General features: G+C 43.4%; 1 protein-coding gene across 5 annotated transcripts in view; it reads left to right on the top strand.

Moving 5' to 3' along the window:
* FAM131A (family with sequence similarity 131 member A) overlaps window positions 1-16,858 on the top strand; it is a 114,166-nt gene that overhangs the window by 70,289 nt on the left and 27,019 nt on the right. For 3 of the 5 annotated variants that reach the window (XM_077487747.1, XM_077487746.1, XM_077487750.1), the window contains one exon: window positions 12,598-12,675. The exons of the other annotated variants lie outside the window; for them this stretch is intronic. In XM_077487747.1, coding sequence (XP_077343873.1) covers window positions 12,598-12,675 — 78 coding nt within the window. The remainder of the gene's footprint in view (window positions 1-12,597; window positions 12,676-16,858) is intronic. 5 annotated transcript variants of the gene reach the window in all.

Raw genomic sequence — 16,858 nt, 5'->3', positions numbered from 1 at the left:
AAAGATGTCTTTTTTTTTAAAGGAAATCTGAATGAAGACTCCAGTTACTGACATTTCCTTCTGAAAATACAAGCTCTCCTGCTGTGATGGTGATCCAGTGGCTTCAGTCATTTCTCAATCACTGACCTGGAATAAGGTTGCAGATCAGGATTTGTGCATCCACTCTGACTTTCCTAATCGGTAACCTTGTCCTAGATTCGTGAAGCCAGACAGTCAACAAGCTGTTCAGACACAGAAATGGAAACTTTTGTATACTTATCTCAGAACAGGTTTCCTAAAGCTTTAAAAAATAACTTCACTCACAACGGGGTTCTTCATCTTCTGAGGTCAAAAATGCAGGGTTTTATCTCTCACTTGGGTCTTTTCTGCTGTTTGGGGGCTTGCAATGGAGATCTCCCTAACCTCTGGACAGGATGTGAACCCAAGTGATGTGGTTACAAACATTACTGAGCCTATGTGCACAATCTATGGGGCACAACATCAAAATTCTTCCACAATACATTTTTTGGTTTCCCATATGGTCTTAGACCTGGATTAATCCAAAATGGTTCTTTTGGCAAATGCACAACAGAATAGCTAGGGCCTTTGAGCCTTTTCTTACTCCACCCAAAATGGACATCCATTTTTCGTAATAGGTCTTTTTTTTTACGCACAGTGAGAATGACCGCTGGAATCTGTTGCTATGGACAGATTGCTTTCCTCTATTTAAATAACGAGGTGAAGCCACCAAAACAAACGATACCACATCCCAAATATTTAATGTTAAATGTAGGACAAGGGAAGAGGTAACCAACCTCACGGGACTTTTAACGGTATCGATAATTAAATAATATGGAAGGAACCACGTAGGGATCAAACACAATAGACTATAGATAAAAAATCTTAGAAATGTATTACAAACAAAGCAAAAGATTAACAGATTTTGCTAAAGAGACACCATAATATATACAAATCCATCCAGTACATGATGATTTTGAAGAATCATTTTTGAACTCAGTCAGTATGATATGATTCTCAACATGTTTCACTCCTGAACGAGTTTCTTCAGGAGCTTTAAATATCAATGACATATGTAATGCTGTATGGATAGACACATAAAAGAAATTAGATATATGGTGCGTATGGAATGTTGCAATCATTGTTTCCAAAAAAACAAACGTAGACATGATTAATGCAGAAAGGCAAAAAATATATATACAATAATTAGGACATCTGGGTCGTTAGAGATCAAAGGGCTGGAAGATCCAACACTCACCTGCTATGGATTCAGAGAATAATTCAATCAATGATAACCGAATAAGATAACAACCGAATGGGAAGCCTCAGTAATAAATGAATGGGAAACGTCCGGACCTTAATTGCTTGCAGAGAGACTCTGATATTCACTGAATTTAGACTGATACTTTAAAGAGTCTCTCTGCAAGCAATTAAGGTCCGGACGTTTCCCATTCATTTATTACTGAGGCTTCCCATTCGGTTGTTATCTTATTCTACTGTGCACAGCTATACTGTATATGTGCACTGCTCCTCCCATCCCCCCTTTGTGGATGGGGCTTTGTACATCTTAATACATGAGAAAATTAAGAAATAAATTGAGAGAACGCTGAGCAGGAACCTGTGATCAGCTCCTCCCATCCTGTATATGCCCACTGGCTACACAGGAACAGAGTCCCTCCCAGGAAGTGATGTCACTAGCTTTCAGTAACCATACCCACTGGCTGATTTTAAACTCAGCAGGAAGTAGATTCACGTGACGGCACTGGATTCTGCAAAATAAAAGAAAAACTGGGATTTTTTTCACTTTGAGACATAAGGGTGAACTTGGCTCACATTAAAGCGGTTCTGCACCTTAAATTTTTTTTTAAAAGCCAGCAGCTACAAATATTGCAGCTGCTTACTTTTAATAAATTGACACTTACCTGTCCCAGGGTCCAGCGATGTCGGCGGCAGATAACGAGCGATCGCTCGTCTCTCTGCTGCCCCCGACGCCATCCTCTGTCAGGGAATCGGGAAGTGAAGCGTTGCGGCTTCACTGCCCGGTTCCCTACTGCGCATGCGCGAGTCGCGCTGCGCGTCTCTGCTGGTCCCGGCTGTTTCCTGGGAACTGTGTGTTTCCCAGAACACAACGGGGGCGGGGCATCTGCGGCAGTCGGTCCCGGAAGTGGGTGCAGATACCTGGATTATCCAGGTAACTGCAACCCCCTCCCCCCTGAAAGGTGCCGATTGGGCACCGGAGGGGGAGGAAGGGATCAGATGAGCGGAACTTCCACTTTAGGGTGGAGAACTGCTTTAATGATTGCAAGGGGGCAATTTAAGTATTAGGGTGGACTTCCACTTTTAATATCCAACACTTATGGGAGTTTCAGATGCCTTTGTACCCACCTCAGGCTGTAGTTTATCCACTGGCCCCTATGTCATAACTGTGCCTTTTATTCACATAGGGGCTGGCAGATGTAACGGCAGTCGGCAGAGAGATGCCAGGCATCTGACATTCCCGGAAATGTATCAGAGGTAAGATTCTGTCGGAGGCTGCGGGTAAAAAAGCTACAGTAGTATCTGAGGAACAGGCTGTTGGACATTGTAAGATGAGATAGATATTACCTTAACCCATGATCCATCGACAAACAATGCTGATACTTTTCTCTCCAGTGCCAGAATGTAAAGATGTGACATGACAATGTGCCCCTACATCATGTAAAATGCAAGACTAATATTGGGCGCTGGTCCTGCATTGTATGTAATCTCAATGAGGTTGGAGACAAAGATAAAGCCTACTTTTTTATTTTTACATGTTGGGCCAGTTATTTTATAATGTGTTTTTCTAAATGTGAAGTTAGGCTTTGATAGTGCAGCCAATCGTGTTGTGGAACATGGTAATTCAGATGATTGATCTGCATAGCCTATTTTACAGAATCAGAAGTGCTTTGTTGCTAGCAGAATCCCATGGTTCACCCAGAAGCACCTAAAAGAATCCATAACCCATAAAAACCATTAAAATATAAAAATACTGATAATGTATGTGAGAGACATCTACCCAGTTATGAATTGAAATATACACCCTTAAGAAACCTACAGGAGCTGTTTAGTGCGGTGGGACAGTCTTGGTCTGACGACACAGTGACCAAGCAATGGCAGCTTTCATACTTCTATAATGACTTGGTCACTTATAAAATTCTAGGCAAGAGAGAGTGTTACCATTTTATTTAGCCAACTAAAATAGATGCACAATTTCAAATTTTTCAATGTATTTTGAAGTAAATTTACATATAGGAATTGCATCTTCTTTTTTTTTTTTAATTAGGTATACATGTTCTCAATGTAGAGTACCCCAACTGTGTAGACCTCTCCAACATGTCTAGGAAAGTGTCCTATAGTATCTGTCCAGTTGGGCTGTAAATAAGAGAGAGTTCTTGATACACTGATCAGACTTTGTGTAGGAATTTGCCATAGTTCAGTTTTCAATGACAAGTCTTCCACGCACCAATAATTCTCATTAGTTTATTCAAGCAAATGCCCGCTCCTTACAAGGAAACCCAGCACAGACCATTGAAGCAACGCTTGGGATATTTAACCACATCAATACCAGGAGCTTCCCCCCTTCCTGCCCAAGACAATTTTGAGCTTTCAGCGCTGTTACTTTTTAAATGACAATTGCGCTGTCATGCTACTGTACCCAAACAAAATCTTTATCATTTTGTTCCCACAAATAGAGCTTTCTTTTGGTGGTAATTGATCACCTCTGCTTTTTTTATTTTTTGCTAAACAATTAAAAAAAAGACCAAAAATTTTGAAAAAAACTAAAAACTTTTTCTTTGTTTCGGTTATAACATTTTGTAAATAGTTTTTTCTCCTTTACTGAGGAGGCACCGATAAGGTGGCACAGATATGCAGCACTGATGGGCACTCATAGGTGGCACTGATAGGGGACACTGATGGGCACTGAAAGGCTGCACTGATGGGTACTTATAAGTGGCACTGATGGACCATGATAGGCATCACTGATGGCACTGGCAGGCATTGCTGATGGGCACTGATTGGCATATCTCTGGTTTCCCAGGGTGGCATACCTGGTAGGCGTCCTTTGTGGGCATACCTGGTGATCCTGATGGCATCTCTGGTGGTACTTGGTGGACATCCGCAGGGGGGGGGGGCTTTGCTGATAAACAATCGGCAAAGACCCTCCCTTTTCTGGAGAGCAGCCAATTGGCTCTCCTCTACTCGCCTCTGTCAGGCGCGAGTGAGGAAAAGCCGATAAATGTCTCTTCCTGTTTACACTGTAATCAGCTGTGATTAGACATGGCTGTTCACGTGATAAAGAGCCTCCATCTGAGGCTCTTTACCGAGATCGGTGTTACTGTTTGTCAGACTGACACACCACAACAGTGAGCGCCACGCTGTGCGCCTCCTAGGGTGCACAATCGCGGCTTATCCTGCTGGACGTCATATGACGCCTAGTCAGGCCACGTACACACGCGCGGACTGTTTGCCCAACCTTGTTCGTCAAACAGTTTCGGCAAACAGTCCGCTCAAAATTTGCATGAGCGGACTTGCCCACACACGAGCGGACTGTTTCAGCGAACTGTTTGCCAAACAGTTCGCTCAACTTTTGAAATGAACGGACTCGCCCACGTAAGGAGGAGGCAAATCCGCCCATTTCGAGCGCGTGTACAGGTAGGCGGGGCCCGCGAAGGAGACGTCGCGGGCTCCGCCGCCTGGAATGGGCTTAAAGGGGAACCCCAACGCCGAAAAAAATCGGCGTGGGGGTTCCCCCAAAGTCCACACCAGACCCTTGTCCGAGCACGCTACCCGGCCGGCCAGGAAAGGGGGGCGAGCGAGCGCGCCCCCCCTCCTGAGCCGTACCAGGCCGCGTGCCCTCAACATGGGGGGTGCCTTGGGGAAGGGGGGGCCGCGCGGCCCCCCACCCCAAAGCACCTTGTCCCCATGTTGATGAGGACAAGGGCCTCTTCCCGACAACCCTGGCCGTTGGTTGTCGGGGTCTGCGGGCGGGGGGCTTATCGGAATCCGGGAGCCCCCTTTAAGAAGGGGGCCCCCGGATACCGGCCCCCCACCCTATGTGAATGAGTATGGGGTACAATGTACCCCTACCCATTCACCTGTGAAATAAAGTACAAAAAAAAACACAACACAGGGAAAAAATATTTTATTGCACAGCTCCGGGGGTCTTCCGTCTTCGGGGGTCTTCTCGCCGGACTCCTCCGCTATCTGTGTGTAGCTCTTTTACTAGCGGAGGAGTCCGGCTTTCTTCCTCCCCGCCGCCGGCCTCTTCTCCCGACTTCGGGGGTCTTGTCCCCCTCTTCGGTTCTTCTGCCGGGCCACCGCGCCTTCTTCTAGCTCTTTTACAGGCGGTGGCCCGGTCTTCTGTCGCCGCTGTCGTCGTCGCCGCCGCCGCCGCCTTCCGTTCTTGTTCTTCTTCTTGTTCTTCTTCTTCTTCTCCTGGAGATGTTGACTCGACGAGCTCTCCGGCCGGAATGCCAGAGCCGCGCTGTGCGGTCACTTATATAGTGACAATGGGGCGGTGTCACATGGTATATGTCACATGGGTTGGTCACATGGTGACCCCGCCCCCTTACGATGTCATAGTCCCCATGTGACATCAACCCATGTGACCAACCCATGTGACATATACCATGTGACACCGCCCCATTGTCACTATATAAGTGACCGCACAGCGCGGCTCTGGCATTCCGGCCGGAGAGCTCGTCGAGTCAACATCTCCAGGAGAAGAAGAAGAAGAACAAGAAGAAGAACAAGAACGGAAGGCGGCGGCGGCGGCGACGACAGCGGCGACAGAAGACCGGGCCACCGCCTGTAAAAGAGCTAGAAGAAGGCGCGGTGGCCCGGCAGAAGAACCGAAGAGGGGGACAAGACCCCCGAAGTCGGGAGAAGAGGCCGGCGGCGGGGAGGAAGAAAGCCGGACTCCTCCGCTAGTAAAAGAGCTACACACAGATAGCGGAGGAGTCCGGCGAGAAGACCCCCGAAGACGGAAGACCCCCGGAGCTGTGCAATAAAATATTTTTTCCCTGTGTTGTGTTTTTTTTTGTACTTTATTTCACAGGTGAATGGGTAGGGGTACATTGTACCCCATACTCATTCACATAGGGTGGGGGGCCGGTATCCGGGGGCCCCCTTCTTAAAGGGGGCTCCCGGATTCCGATAAGCCCCCCGCCCGCAGACCCCGACAACCAACGGCCAGGGTTGTCGGGAAGAGGCCCTTGTCCTCATCAACATGGGGACAAGGTGCTTTGGGGTGGGGGGGCCGCGCGGCCCCCCCTTCCCCAAGGCACCCCCCATGTTGAGGGCACGCGGCCTGGTACGGCTCAGGAGGGGGGGCGCGCTCGCTCGCCCCCCTTTCCTGGCCGGCCGGGTAGCGTGCTCGGACAAGGGTCTGGTGTGGACTTTGGGGGAACCCCCACGCCGATTTTTTTCGGCGTTGGGGTTCCCCTTTAAGCCCATTCCAGGCGGCGGAGCCCGCGACGTCTCCTTCGCGGGCCCCGCCTACCTGTACACGCGCTCGAAATGGGCGGACTTTCCGAGAGGGAACAGTCCGCTCATTTCGAAAGTACAGCGGACAGGCCCACACACGGGCGGACTGTTCGCTCAAACACAGTTTCAGCGGACAGTTTTTCGGAATTTCCGAAAGACTTTGTCCGTCCAACTGTCCGCTGAAACTGTCCGCTGAAAGCCCACACACGAGCGGACTGTCCGCCCAAACACTGTTCAGCGGACAAGGTTGGGCGAACAGTCCGCCCGTGTGTACGCGGCCTCAGGATAAATGAACCACCGCCCAGCCGTGATTTTGCTATAGGCCGGGCGGGAAGTGGTTAAATCAAAACTCTGGTATTTTTTCATATATGACTCAGCTTAGAAATAAAAAACTTTTGTCCTAGAATTACTCTGGTCTAAACAAGACTTTTTTCAGAGTTTGTAATGACCGAGCTGTTAAATCTATAAATATAGACTTCAAACAGTTTGTCTCTGTTTCTGAAGCTGGAGGAGGTGCTAATATATCAGTTAGATGATCTCCAAAACCAGACAGGCAGAGCAATTTGTTTTCCATTCCTGCCCTGCATTAAGTTAGTGGGAGCCTGTGTGTAAAAGCCCACCACTGCATACTTACCACATCACGATGACTGACACATGAAGAAGGAAAGTTCATGGGAGCAGGCAGGCAAACTGCTCTTAAGCTGGCTATAGATGGGTAGAATTCCCAAATAAAACTTCTTAGGAAAAGTTGTAAGAAAGTGTCTTCATTTTTCTAATCATTAGTGGGTCAAATTTTGATACTTTAGACAGTGCCCGTCCTGTCTCTTTATGCCTTCTGCACATTCATGTTGGGCCATGTTCGTTATGGATCGATTACTGGCCAATAAAGTTTGGGAGGATAGATGGGGCAAAGCCAGCTGTCAACATTGATAAGAACTTTTTCATTTTGCTGAGATTTTAAGGCCTTTAGGGTGTTTAGTTGCCTGTGCATAGTGAACTGCATATTTTAGGACAATAGCTATAGTTGCTCTATGCAACATATATACTGTATTACGCAATCTTCCAGGAGTGTTCTATTTTGAGGGCTGCAGCAATATTGCTCTGACAACATTGGCTCAAAACATCTCAATTAGCAATTGGTTAACAAGGAAGGAATGAGTATCCTTTAGCTACAGAAGCATATAATGACATTGACTCTAACCACCAATATATTTTGTGATGTGATCATAAAGACCATTTTAAGGTGGACCTGCATGGAGAGAAATATGATGGCTGCCATTGCTGACCTCCTGCTTCTGATAATTCCAGCTCCCTGGTTGCCATTGTGATCTAATGGTTTCAGTGCTTTCTGAGTCATTGAATCAGGACAAGTACACAGATCCGAGTTCTGACTTCAGTTGCTGTCGCATGTTGTTATATGTCAGTGAATCACAAGTGTATTACTAATACTTTAATAATAATATTCACTATCCTTTTTTCAGCTACAGTTCACTAACAATCCCACCTGCCATTATTCGCTTTATCCCTCTCCCCTGATTATGTGACTTATGAGTGTTTATGGGTTCAAAACATACAGAGCAATGTCAGAGACTATAGTTCCAGCAAAGTGGGTAAGGCTGGCCTCAAAACCTTGAGTGACGATCAGGCTACTATGGGATAATCTTAGGAAGTTAATGAGTGCCTAAAGTCAGAATTGTCCTTTACTACACATGAGGATTTTCCAGATTGTTTCAGTATCTCTGAGATTTGTCTGATCCTTTCCTCCTGAAGCTTCGGAAGTAAGGTGCTGGCAGCACGGGCATTGCTTCCCTTCACTGTATAAGAAAGAGTGGTCATTACTGCAGATGAAAGCCAAATGTCTGCTCATATACGGTACCTATTTATGGGTAATAGTTAAACGAATCATCCAGTAAGCATTACGCCTCACAGTTGCTTATATCAGAAAATACAACCTAAAACTACTGTTTTGGTTTTGGATGAATGCTTTTAAGGGGAACCTGTCACTACAGTATTACAACTAGTTTAACTGTCCATATAAATGACAATCTAATTGCACAATCCTAACAAAACAAATGTCTCCCAGCGCGCTTAGCAGCCAGCCAGCAAAACAAACAAAAAATTATAGTGTGTATATCTATATGTAATATATAAATAATATGTGTGTGTATATACATATATTATATAAAATACAGTGTATAATATATCACTCACACAGTGGATGTAAAAAGTCTACACACCCCTGTTAAAATGTCAGGTTTCTGTGATGTAAAAAATTGAGACAAAGATAAATCATTTAAGAAATTTTTCCACCTTTTAATGTGACCTATAAACTGAAAAACAAACTGAAATCTTTTAGAGGCAGAAGTAAAACTAAAAAACTAAACTAATGTGATTGCATAAGTGTGCACCCCCCCCCCCCTTATACCTGGGGATGTAGCTGTGTTTAGAATTAAGCAATCCCATTCAAACTCATATTAAATAGGGGTCAGTACACACCTGACATCATTTAACTACTGCCCGCCCTCATATGACATCCTTGAGTTTGAGCAGGGATATCTGAATGATGCCTGCAGCTACAGGCATCATTCAGAAAGCATCTTTTAGTGTCTGCGATTCCATACACCCTAAGAATGATCATAGCGGCTGTTCCATTGATTGATCGTTCTTACGGGCAGAGAGAGGGGACATCCCCCTCCTGCCGCTCTCCAGTGCGTCTACCGACTCACCCCTGCAATCGGTGAGTTGAGGAACGGATCTGCTGGGTCCGGATGTTGATTATAGAGATTTCCAGCGGACCAGCTGGTCCCCAGAGTCTTTATGATCGTTCGGAGGGGGGTGCGATGTTATGATGTCACGCCCAACCTCTGCATTCAAAATCATGGCGTCGCCTTGGCTGGGAAGCTGAGATAGTTTTTTTTTTTTTTTTTTTTATTCCCAGCCTAGAGGCGAGATGTGGGGTCTTATTGTCCCCATATCTTCCTGTAAAGAGGATCTGTCATGCTTATTCCTGTTACAAGGGATGTTTACATTCCTTGTAATAGGAATAAAAGTGTCAAAATAGAAAAATTAAAGTAAAATGAACCATAAAAAATGTGAAGTGCCCCTATCCCCGTGTGCTCGCACGCAGAAGCGAATTCCATGAGAGTTTGCAATTTTGAAGCGTGACATTAGGCATCTATTTGCTCGGCGTAACATCATCTTTCACATTATGCAAAAAATTGGGCTAAATTTATTGTTTTTGTTTATTTTTCTAAGCACGAAACAGTTTTTTTTCCAAAAAAAGCATTTGAAAAATTGCTGCGCAACTACCGTGCGAGATAAAAAAGTTGCAATGACCGCCATTGTATTCTCTAGGGCAGTGATGGCGAACCTTGGCACCCCAGATGTTTTGGAACTACATTTCCCATGATGCTCTGGCACTCTGCAGTGTACTGGAGCACCATGGGAAATGTAGTTCCAAAACATCTGGGGTGCCAAGGTTCGCCATCACTGCTCTAGGGTCTCTGCTAAAAAAAACAAAAACATATATATAATGTTTGGGAGAGAAATGTCAGAATTGGCCTGGGTGGCAAGTGGTTAAAGTGCCTCTGATTAACCCCAAATAAAGTTCAGCTGTTCTAGTAGATCTTTCTTGACATTTTCTTAGTCAAATCCTACAGCAAAAGCCATGGTCCGCCGAGAGCTCCCAAAGCATCAGAGGTGATCATTGGTGAAGAGCATCAGTCAGGAGAAGGGTACAAAAGAATTTCCAAGGCATTAGATATACCATGGAACAGAGTGAAGTCATCGTCAAGTGGAGAAAATATGGCACAACAATGAAATTACCAAGAACTGGGCATCCCTCCAAAATTGATGAAAAGACAAGAAGAAAACTGGCCAGGGAGACTGTCAAGAGGCCTACGGCAACATTAAAGGAGCTGCAGGAATATCTGGAAAGTAGTACTGGCTGTGTGGTACATGTGACAACAATCTCCATATTCTTCATATGTCTGGGCTATGGGGTAGAGTGGCAAGACAGAAGCCTTTTCTTAGGAAGAAAAACATCCAAGCCCAGCTAAATTTAGCAAAACCACATCTGACGTCTCCCAAAAGCATGTTGCAAAATGTGTTATGGTCTGATGAAACAAAGGTTAAACTTTTTGGACATAATTCCAAAAGATATGTTTGGCACAAAAACAACACTGCACATCACCAAAAGAACATACCCACAGTGAAGCATGGTGGGGGTAGCATCATGCTTTGGTGCTGTCTTTCTTCAGCTGGAATGTCAAGGTAGAGGGAATTATGAACAGTTCCAAATACCAGCCAATAGTGGCATAAAAACCTTCATCTGCTAGAAAGCTGAACATGAAGAGGAACTTCATCTTTCAGCAACGACCCAAAGCATACATCCAAATCAACAAAGGAATGGCTTCACCAGCAGAAGATTAAAGTTTTGGAATGGCCTAGGCCTGAATCCCATTGAAAATCTGTGGGGTGATCTGAAGAGGGCTGTGCAGAAGAGATGTCCTCGCAATCTGACAGACTTGGAGTGTTTTTGCAAAGAAGAGTGGGCAAATATTGTCAAGTCAAGATGTGCCATGTTGATGGACTCCTACACAAAAAGACTGAGTGCTGTAATCAAATCAAAAGGTGCTTCAACAAAGTTTTAGTTTAAGGGTGTGCATACTTATGCAACCATATTATTTTTTTTTTTTTTACTTCCCTCCACCTGAAAAATTTCAGTTTGTTGTTGAAGTGAGTTCCTGCTGCTGCTTTTCAGCCAATCAGGAGGGTCTTGTGCACATTATTGGATTGAGATCCGGCTTGGACCCCTTTCACACTGGAAGCATTTTTCAGGCGTTTTAGCGCTAAAAAAAAGTGTCTGGAAAGCACCCAAAAAAGCCTCAGCTGCAATCCCACTGTGAAAGCCCGAGTGTTTTCACTCTGGGGCACTGCACTTGCAGGGCATCACAAAAAGTCCTGCAAGCAGCTTCTTTGTATAACTATAGGAGCGGTGAATACGCCGCTCCTATAGCACCCCTGCCCATTGAAATCAATGGCTAGTGGCGCAAGTGCGGGCAGTTTTAACCCCTTTTCGGTCGCCAGCGGGGGTTAAAATGATGGTAAAGCGGCGCTAAAAACATGTGCTAAAAATAGCACCTCTTTAACGCTGACGCCGGGGCGCCGGCAGTGTGAAAGTGCTCTTAGGTAAGTATTGGGTGGGGGGGGGCTAAGGGGAGAGCAGAACACTAAAGGTTTTTTTACCATCAGGCATAGAATGTATGACGGTAAAAAACCTTCAGCCTTTAAAAAACACTTTTATGGCATGTTTCTCCTTGACTTACCTGAAATTTGGACTTTCTATCCCATGTACCGTGTCCGAAGATTGCACTTCTTCATTTTTTTTATTTTTTATTTTTTATTTTTTTTACAACCTGTAAATTTTCAAAAAAAAATAAAAATTACTGTGAAGGTGCCACTTAACTAGGTTGTCAAGGTGCTGACCAATTATAATCTTTAGATTATGCAATCAAACTGTTTACTGTGGGCTTAATCTCAGATTAATAAACTGCTTTTTGTGCAATTCATGTGCATGAGCATTCTAGCATGCATTAGCATGTCTTGCAGTAAAGCGATAATTTATAAACAAAGCAGGTTACAATGAAGGTGATACTATGGTGACCTTGTGTTGTGATACTAAGGGTCTATTCGTCACCTTTCCAGTACATTTGCTGTGATGACTTCAGACAAGAAAACATTTTTCTGCTCTTTCAGCCTTTCCTCTCTTTGCTTAATCTCCCCCTTATTTATTTTTCCTCTCTCTCTCTCTCTCTTTCCCCCCACCTGATGTGTTCTCTTTGTATCCTGGGAGATTCTCTCCATGCTGAGGTTTCCATAGAAATTCACCTTGTTGATGTTGGATCTCAGTGAGTAGGTGGAAGGAGGGGGAGATGAGTGAGCACCACCTGTTATAAACTGGATGTGATGGAAAACTGCAGAGCATGTCGTTTGCCCCCCTTATAATTTTTTGCAGAGCATGAAAAGCCTTACTCGCTTCCTGGCACTTATCGCAGAGCACTATATGCATTCCTCTCTCTCTCTCCCTGACAGAGCAACACGTATGTGTTGAGTTTGGAAGATCTGCTGGAGGACAGAAGAACCAAAAGTTTGGGCAGTTCTGGGGTTGTGGTATGTCAAATGGGATCCATTCTCATTGTTCTGATGATCCACATCTCCGCTTTCTCTTCTCTTCTACCTTTTCTCCAGGGCACAACCTGATTTCTTTAGTATCTGTTTGTTTATTACTTTTTACTAGAAACTTGCTAGATTGTGCTATTGATGTCTGTAATAAAATTCAGTCTTTATCGTTGTGGTGACATAAGTAATAAACTGTATGTAGTACTATTGTGACCCATCTGTTGTGCTAACTAGGACATGCATTCTAGACATCTGATCAGCATACACAACTAATGAAATGTATTCATGCAGCATAAAACATTGTATGTGACATCTTTCACTTATTTCAAAACCGTCTGTAGGATAAATTTCCCATATGTGTAGCTTTAAATTACTCATATGTAGAAAGTATTTTTTTATCTTTTTTAGATGCAAACATGCCACCTGCCATTACAACATGCGCTTATTTAAAGAAAGCTTTAAAAGGGATTATTTGTTCACATTAATCATGCATTGATCTGTCTGAAATGGAGGCATATGAATGCGGTTGTGGTACAACGGAATGCACATTCACTATGACTATTTGTTTTCCAGGTTTCCTGATTTAATAAGGGTCACTGGGGTTGGAGTCATTGTAGAGCCCTCTATTCAACATTTGGTGTCATGTACAGAATTATCAGATAACAAGACTTTTTCTATATTAGCCAATCAGATTATGCCTTTCATTCTGCCATACTGCACTTGGATCCAAAACTTTGATGTATGCAACTGGAACAATTATTTTTTTCAGACCTTTTCCATGCAGTAAAATTTCCTTTTATGTAATTTGTAAATTAATAATCTTTGCGTCGATTGCCATTAAGTTACTTAATAGTTAGGTAAGGTAGTTATAACATAGGGATTTCATTGTGCCTCTGTGAGTAGGAAATAGTTTTTCCAATATTGCTACAGTTTTCTAGTCAGCGTCACTCAGGAAAAAATATTTGAACTAAAGCAAATCTTTTATTAACCTGACGTGACCTAAAACACAGTAAACTTATATAGGAATGTTTATTGCAAAAATCCAGAGGTACCTTTAGCAGACTTATTGAACCGGCTCTCATCCACAATTCAACCCATGTGTACTAGGCTTTAAACTGCACAACGCAAGGAGGCTCTACTAAGCAAATAGGAACTTCAGCTAGAAAATTAGCATTTTGCAACTCCCTTACCCAGCACCACTTGTCTCTTATACAGATGAATATGTTAGTCCATCACAAGTAAGGCAGAATTATAGGAGGTGGGTCAAAAGCATTTGTCTCTTGATGTCTGTAGTAGTAATGTGCTGAAATTTTTTTGCATTGTTTTAGTTTATTACAAATTTACTGCTAAACCTATTACACAACTAGGATATTCAAACTTAGCACATTTACCCACTTACAGACCAGATTTGGCTGCTTAATGACCAGGCCATTTTTTCCCCACAAATAGAGCTTTCTTTTGGTGATATTTGATCACCTCTGTGACTTTTATTTTTTGCGCTATAAACAAAAAGCGATGATTTTGAAAAAAAAAACCAGTATGTTTTACTTTTTGCTATATCCCCAAAAATATTTAAAAAAACTAATTTCTAATTTCTTTCTCAGTTTAGGGCAATAAATATTCTACAGATTTGTGGTAAAAAATCGCAATAAGCGTATATTGATTGTAGACGCTATAACTTTTGTGCAAACCAAACTATGGGAAAGATTTATAGCATTTTTATTATTTCTTTCTTTTATTAGTAGTGGCGGTCATCTGCGATTTTTAGTTTTTTTAATTTTTTTAATACTAGGGGGCGATCGAGGGGTTAAATGTGAGTTCCCTAGGTGTGTTCTAACTGGGGGGGATAGGACTGACTAGGGGAGGAGACATATCATTGTTCGTACTTAGTAGGAACAAACGATAGGTCTCTTCTCTCCTGACAGAACAGGGATTTGTGTGTTTACACACACAAATCCTTGTTCCTGCTCTCGAGCATGCAATCACACCTTCCGGAAGCAAATGACTTGGGGTGTCTACTTTCCAAAATGGGGTCATTTGAGGGGAGTGGACTGTCCTGGCATTTTATGCCCAACATTAGAAGCTTATACCACACATCACCCACTCTTTTAACCACTTGAACCACTTCTGACACTTCTTGTTTGCATGAAAAAACATTTTTTTTTGCTAGAAAATTACGTTGAACCCCCAAACTTTCTATATATATATATTTTTTTTTAAAGCAGAGGCCCTACAGATTAAAATGGTGGGCGTAGCATTTTTTTCACAAAGTATTTGCGCAGCGATTTTTTTAACTCAATTGTTTGGGGGAAAAAAAAACACTTTTTGAACTTCCAATGCACAAAACACACTATATTGCCCAAATGTGAAATATAAAAGTTGATCTTATAATGAGTACATAGATATCAAATACGACATTCTACACCTGTGCAGCGGCGAAAACATTTTTAAAAGCCTTTACAGGTTACCACTTTAGATTTACAGAGGAGGTCTACTGCTAGAAGTACTGCCCCCGATCTGATATTCACAGTGATATCTCACATGCGTGGTGCAATTACTGTTTACATACGACACGAGACCGACGCTTGCATTCACCTTTGCACACATGCACGGGAGGGACAGGGGTGCTTTAATTTTCTTTTTTTAATTATTAATTTTTGCTTTTTATTTTGCTTTTTATTTTTTTTATTTTATTTCATCTTTACACTGTCCCTTTTCATTTTTTTTATCATTTTTGTTGTTAACACAGGGTATGTAAATATCCCCTATGATAGCAATATGCAGTGACAGGTACTCTTTTGAAAAATGTAGGGTCTATTAGACTCTAGATCTCTCCTCAGCCCTTAAAGCATCTGACCACAACAAGATCAGTGTGATCAGATGCTTTCCCAATGGCACTGTTTATATCTGGCAAAACCGAAGTCATAAAATGCTCGTAGCTTCTGGTTTCTTAGCGTATAGAGATGAATGGAGCCAGTCTAGTCTCTGATCAGCACTATGGTCAACTCGCAGAACCACCAGCTGCATTCTTGGGTTCCCCCAGTGGGACAGGAGAGCCCAAGAAAACAATGGAAGATGGGGGGGAATGTTTCCACTGCTTGTAAAAACAGTCTAGCAGCTAATTGGCCACTAGGATTGCTTTTGCATGTAAGTCGACCACCAGCTGAAGAAATGATACCTAAACCTGCAGGTATCATTCTGTTATAACCACTCGCCAGTCCAGCAACATACCTGTAAGTCACTGGTCCTTGTTGTTTTGTAATGTTCTTTTTTTTTTCATGCATCCTGTGGGTTAAATGAAAAAAAGAGAACCTAACAGATTCCTCCATTCACAGGAATCGGTGGTATGCCCACCATTCAAATACTGCCCTACATCCACCCACTTTTAATGATGGGTATACATGAACCCAACAGATTTCTCCATTCACATAGATCGAGGTGGATGAAGAAAGGTAAATAAAAATATATGCTGAAGCATAGGGGCAATCCGCCCCTACATGCACCCCTGCTCCTATACTTTAACTTATGCATGTTGGTCTATGACCAGGATGTACTAGGCCACTGGTGCTTGTCAGTTCAACAGAAGGTTGAGCTGCACTAGTACTGGCTCTCTGCGCCATACGAGAACCATGTGGTTGTTGCACCTCAGCAACAGAAGTAAGAGGTCGGGTACGCCTGACCTTTGCAAAGACCACTACTCTGTCATCAGAGCTATCTGTCAGGGTGCCCCTGCTCTCTACAGATTTGTATACTGAACCTGAATCTGACAGGGAGGCTTCCCCTTCACTCTCATCTGTCATGCTCAGCATCGTGTAGGCCTCTTCACAAGTGTACCTGTTTGGACATTTTGGCCACTAAATTTATAGGTACAGCTAGTGCAACTCACAGGTAAAAGAGAACCTGGTTGTCAGCGACTGCTTGAATTGCTATAAAAAATTAACTGTTAGAGTTGTGCCTAATCCCTGCTAGCACTAACGTTGTAGGTTTGTGTGCTGTGTTTTATAAGTGACAGTGATCTATTGATACTGCACTTGGGTGGGCTGGGTTGGTGCTGGCAGGTGTCTGGGTTGATCCTGCTAACGCCGTATTTTTGGGAACACTATACTTTAGGGGATGATAATATATGATCAGATCAAAGATATTGATCCGTTCAAACACTATTTTAGTAAGGGAG

Source organism: Lithobates pipiens, unplaced genomic scaffold, assembly GCF_037356315.1.
Source record: "Lithobates pipiens isolate NorthernLeopardFrog02 unplaced genomic scaffold, aLitPip1_a1.2 Scaffold_18, whole genome shotgun sequence".
Classification (NCBI taxonomy): domain Eukaryota; kingdom Metazoa; phylum Chordata; class Amphibia; order Anura; family Ranidae; genus Lithobates; species Lithobates pipiens.
This window is presented reverse-complemented; position numbering and strand designations above follow the sequence as displayed.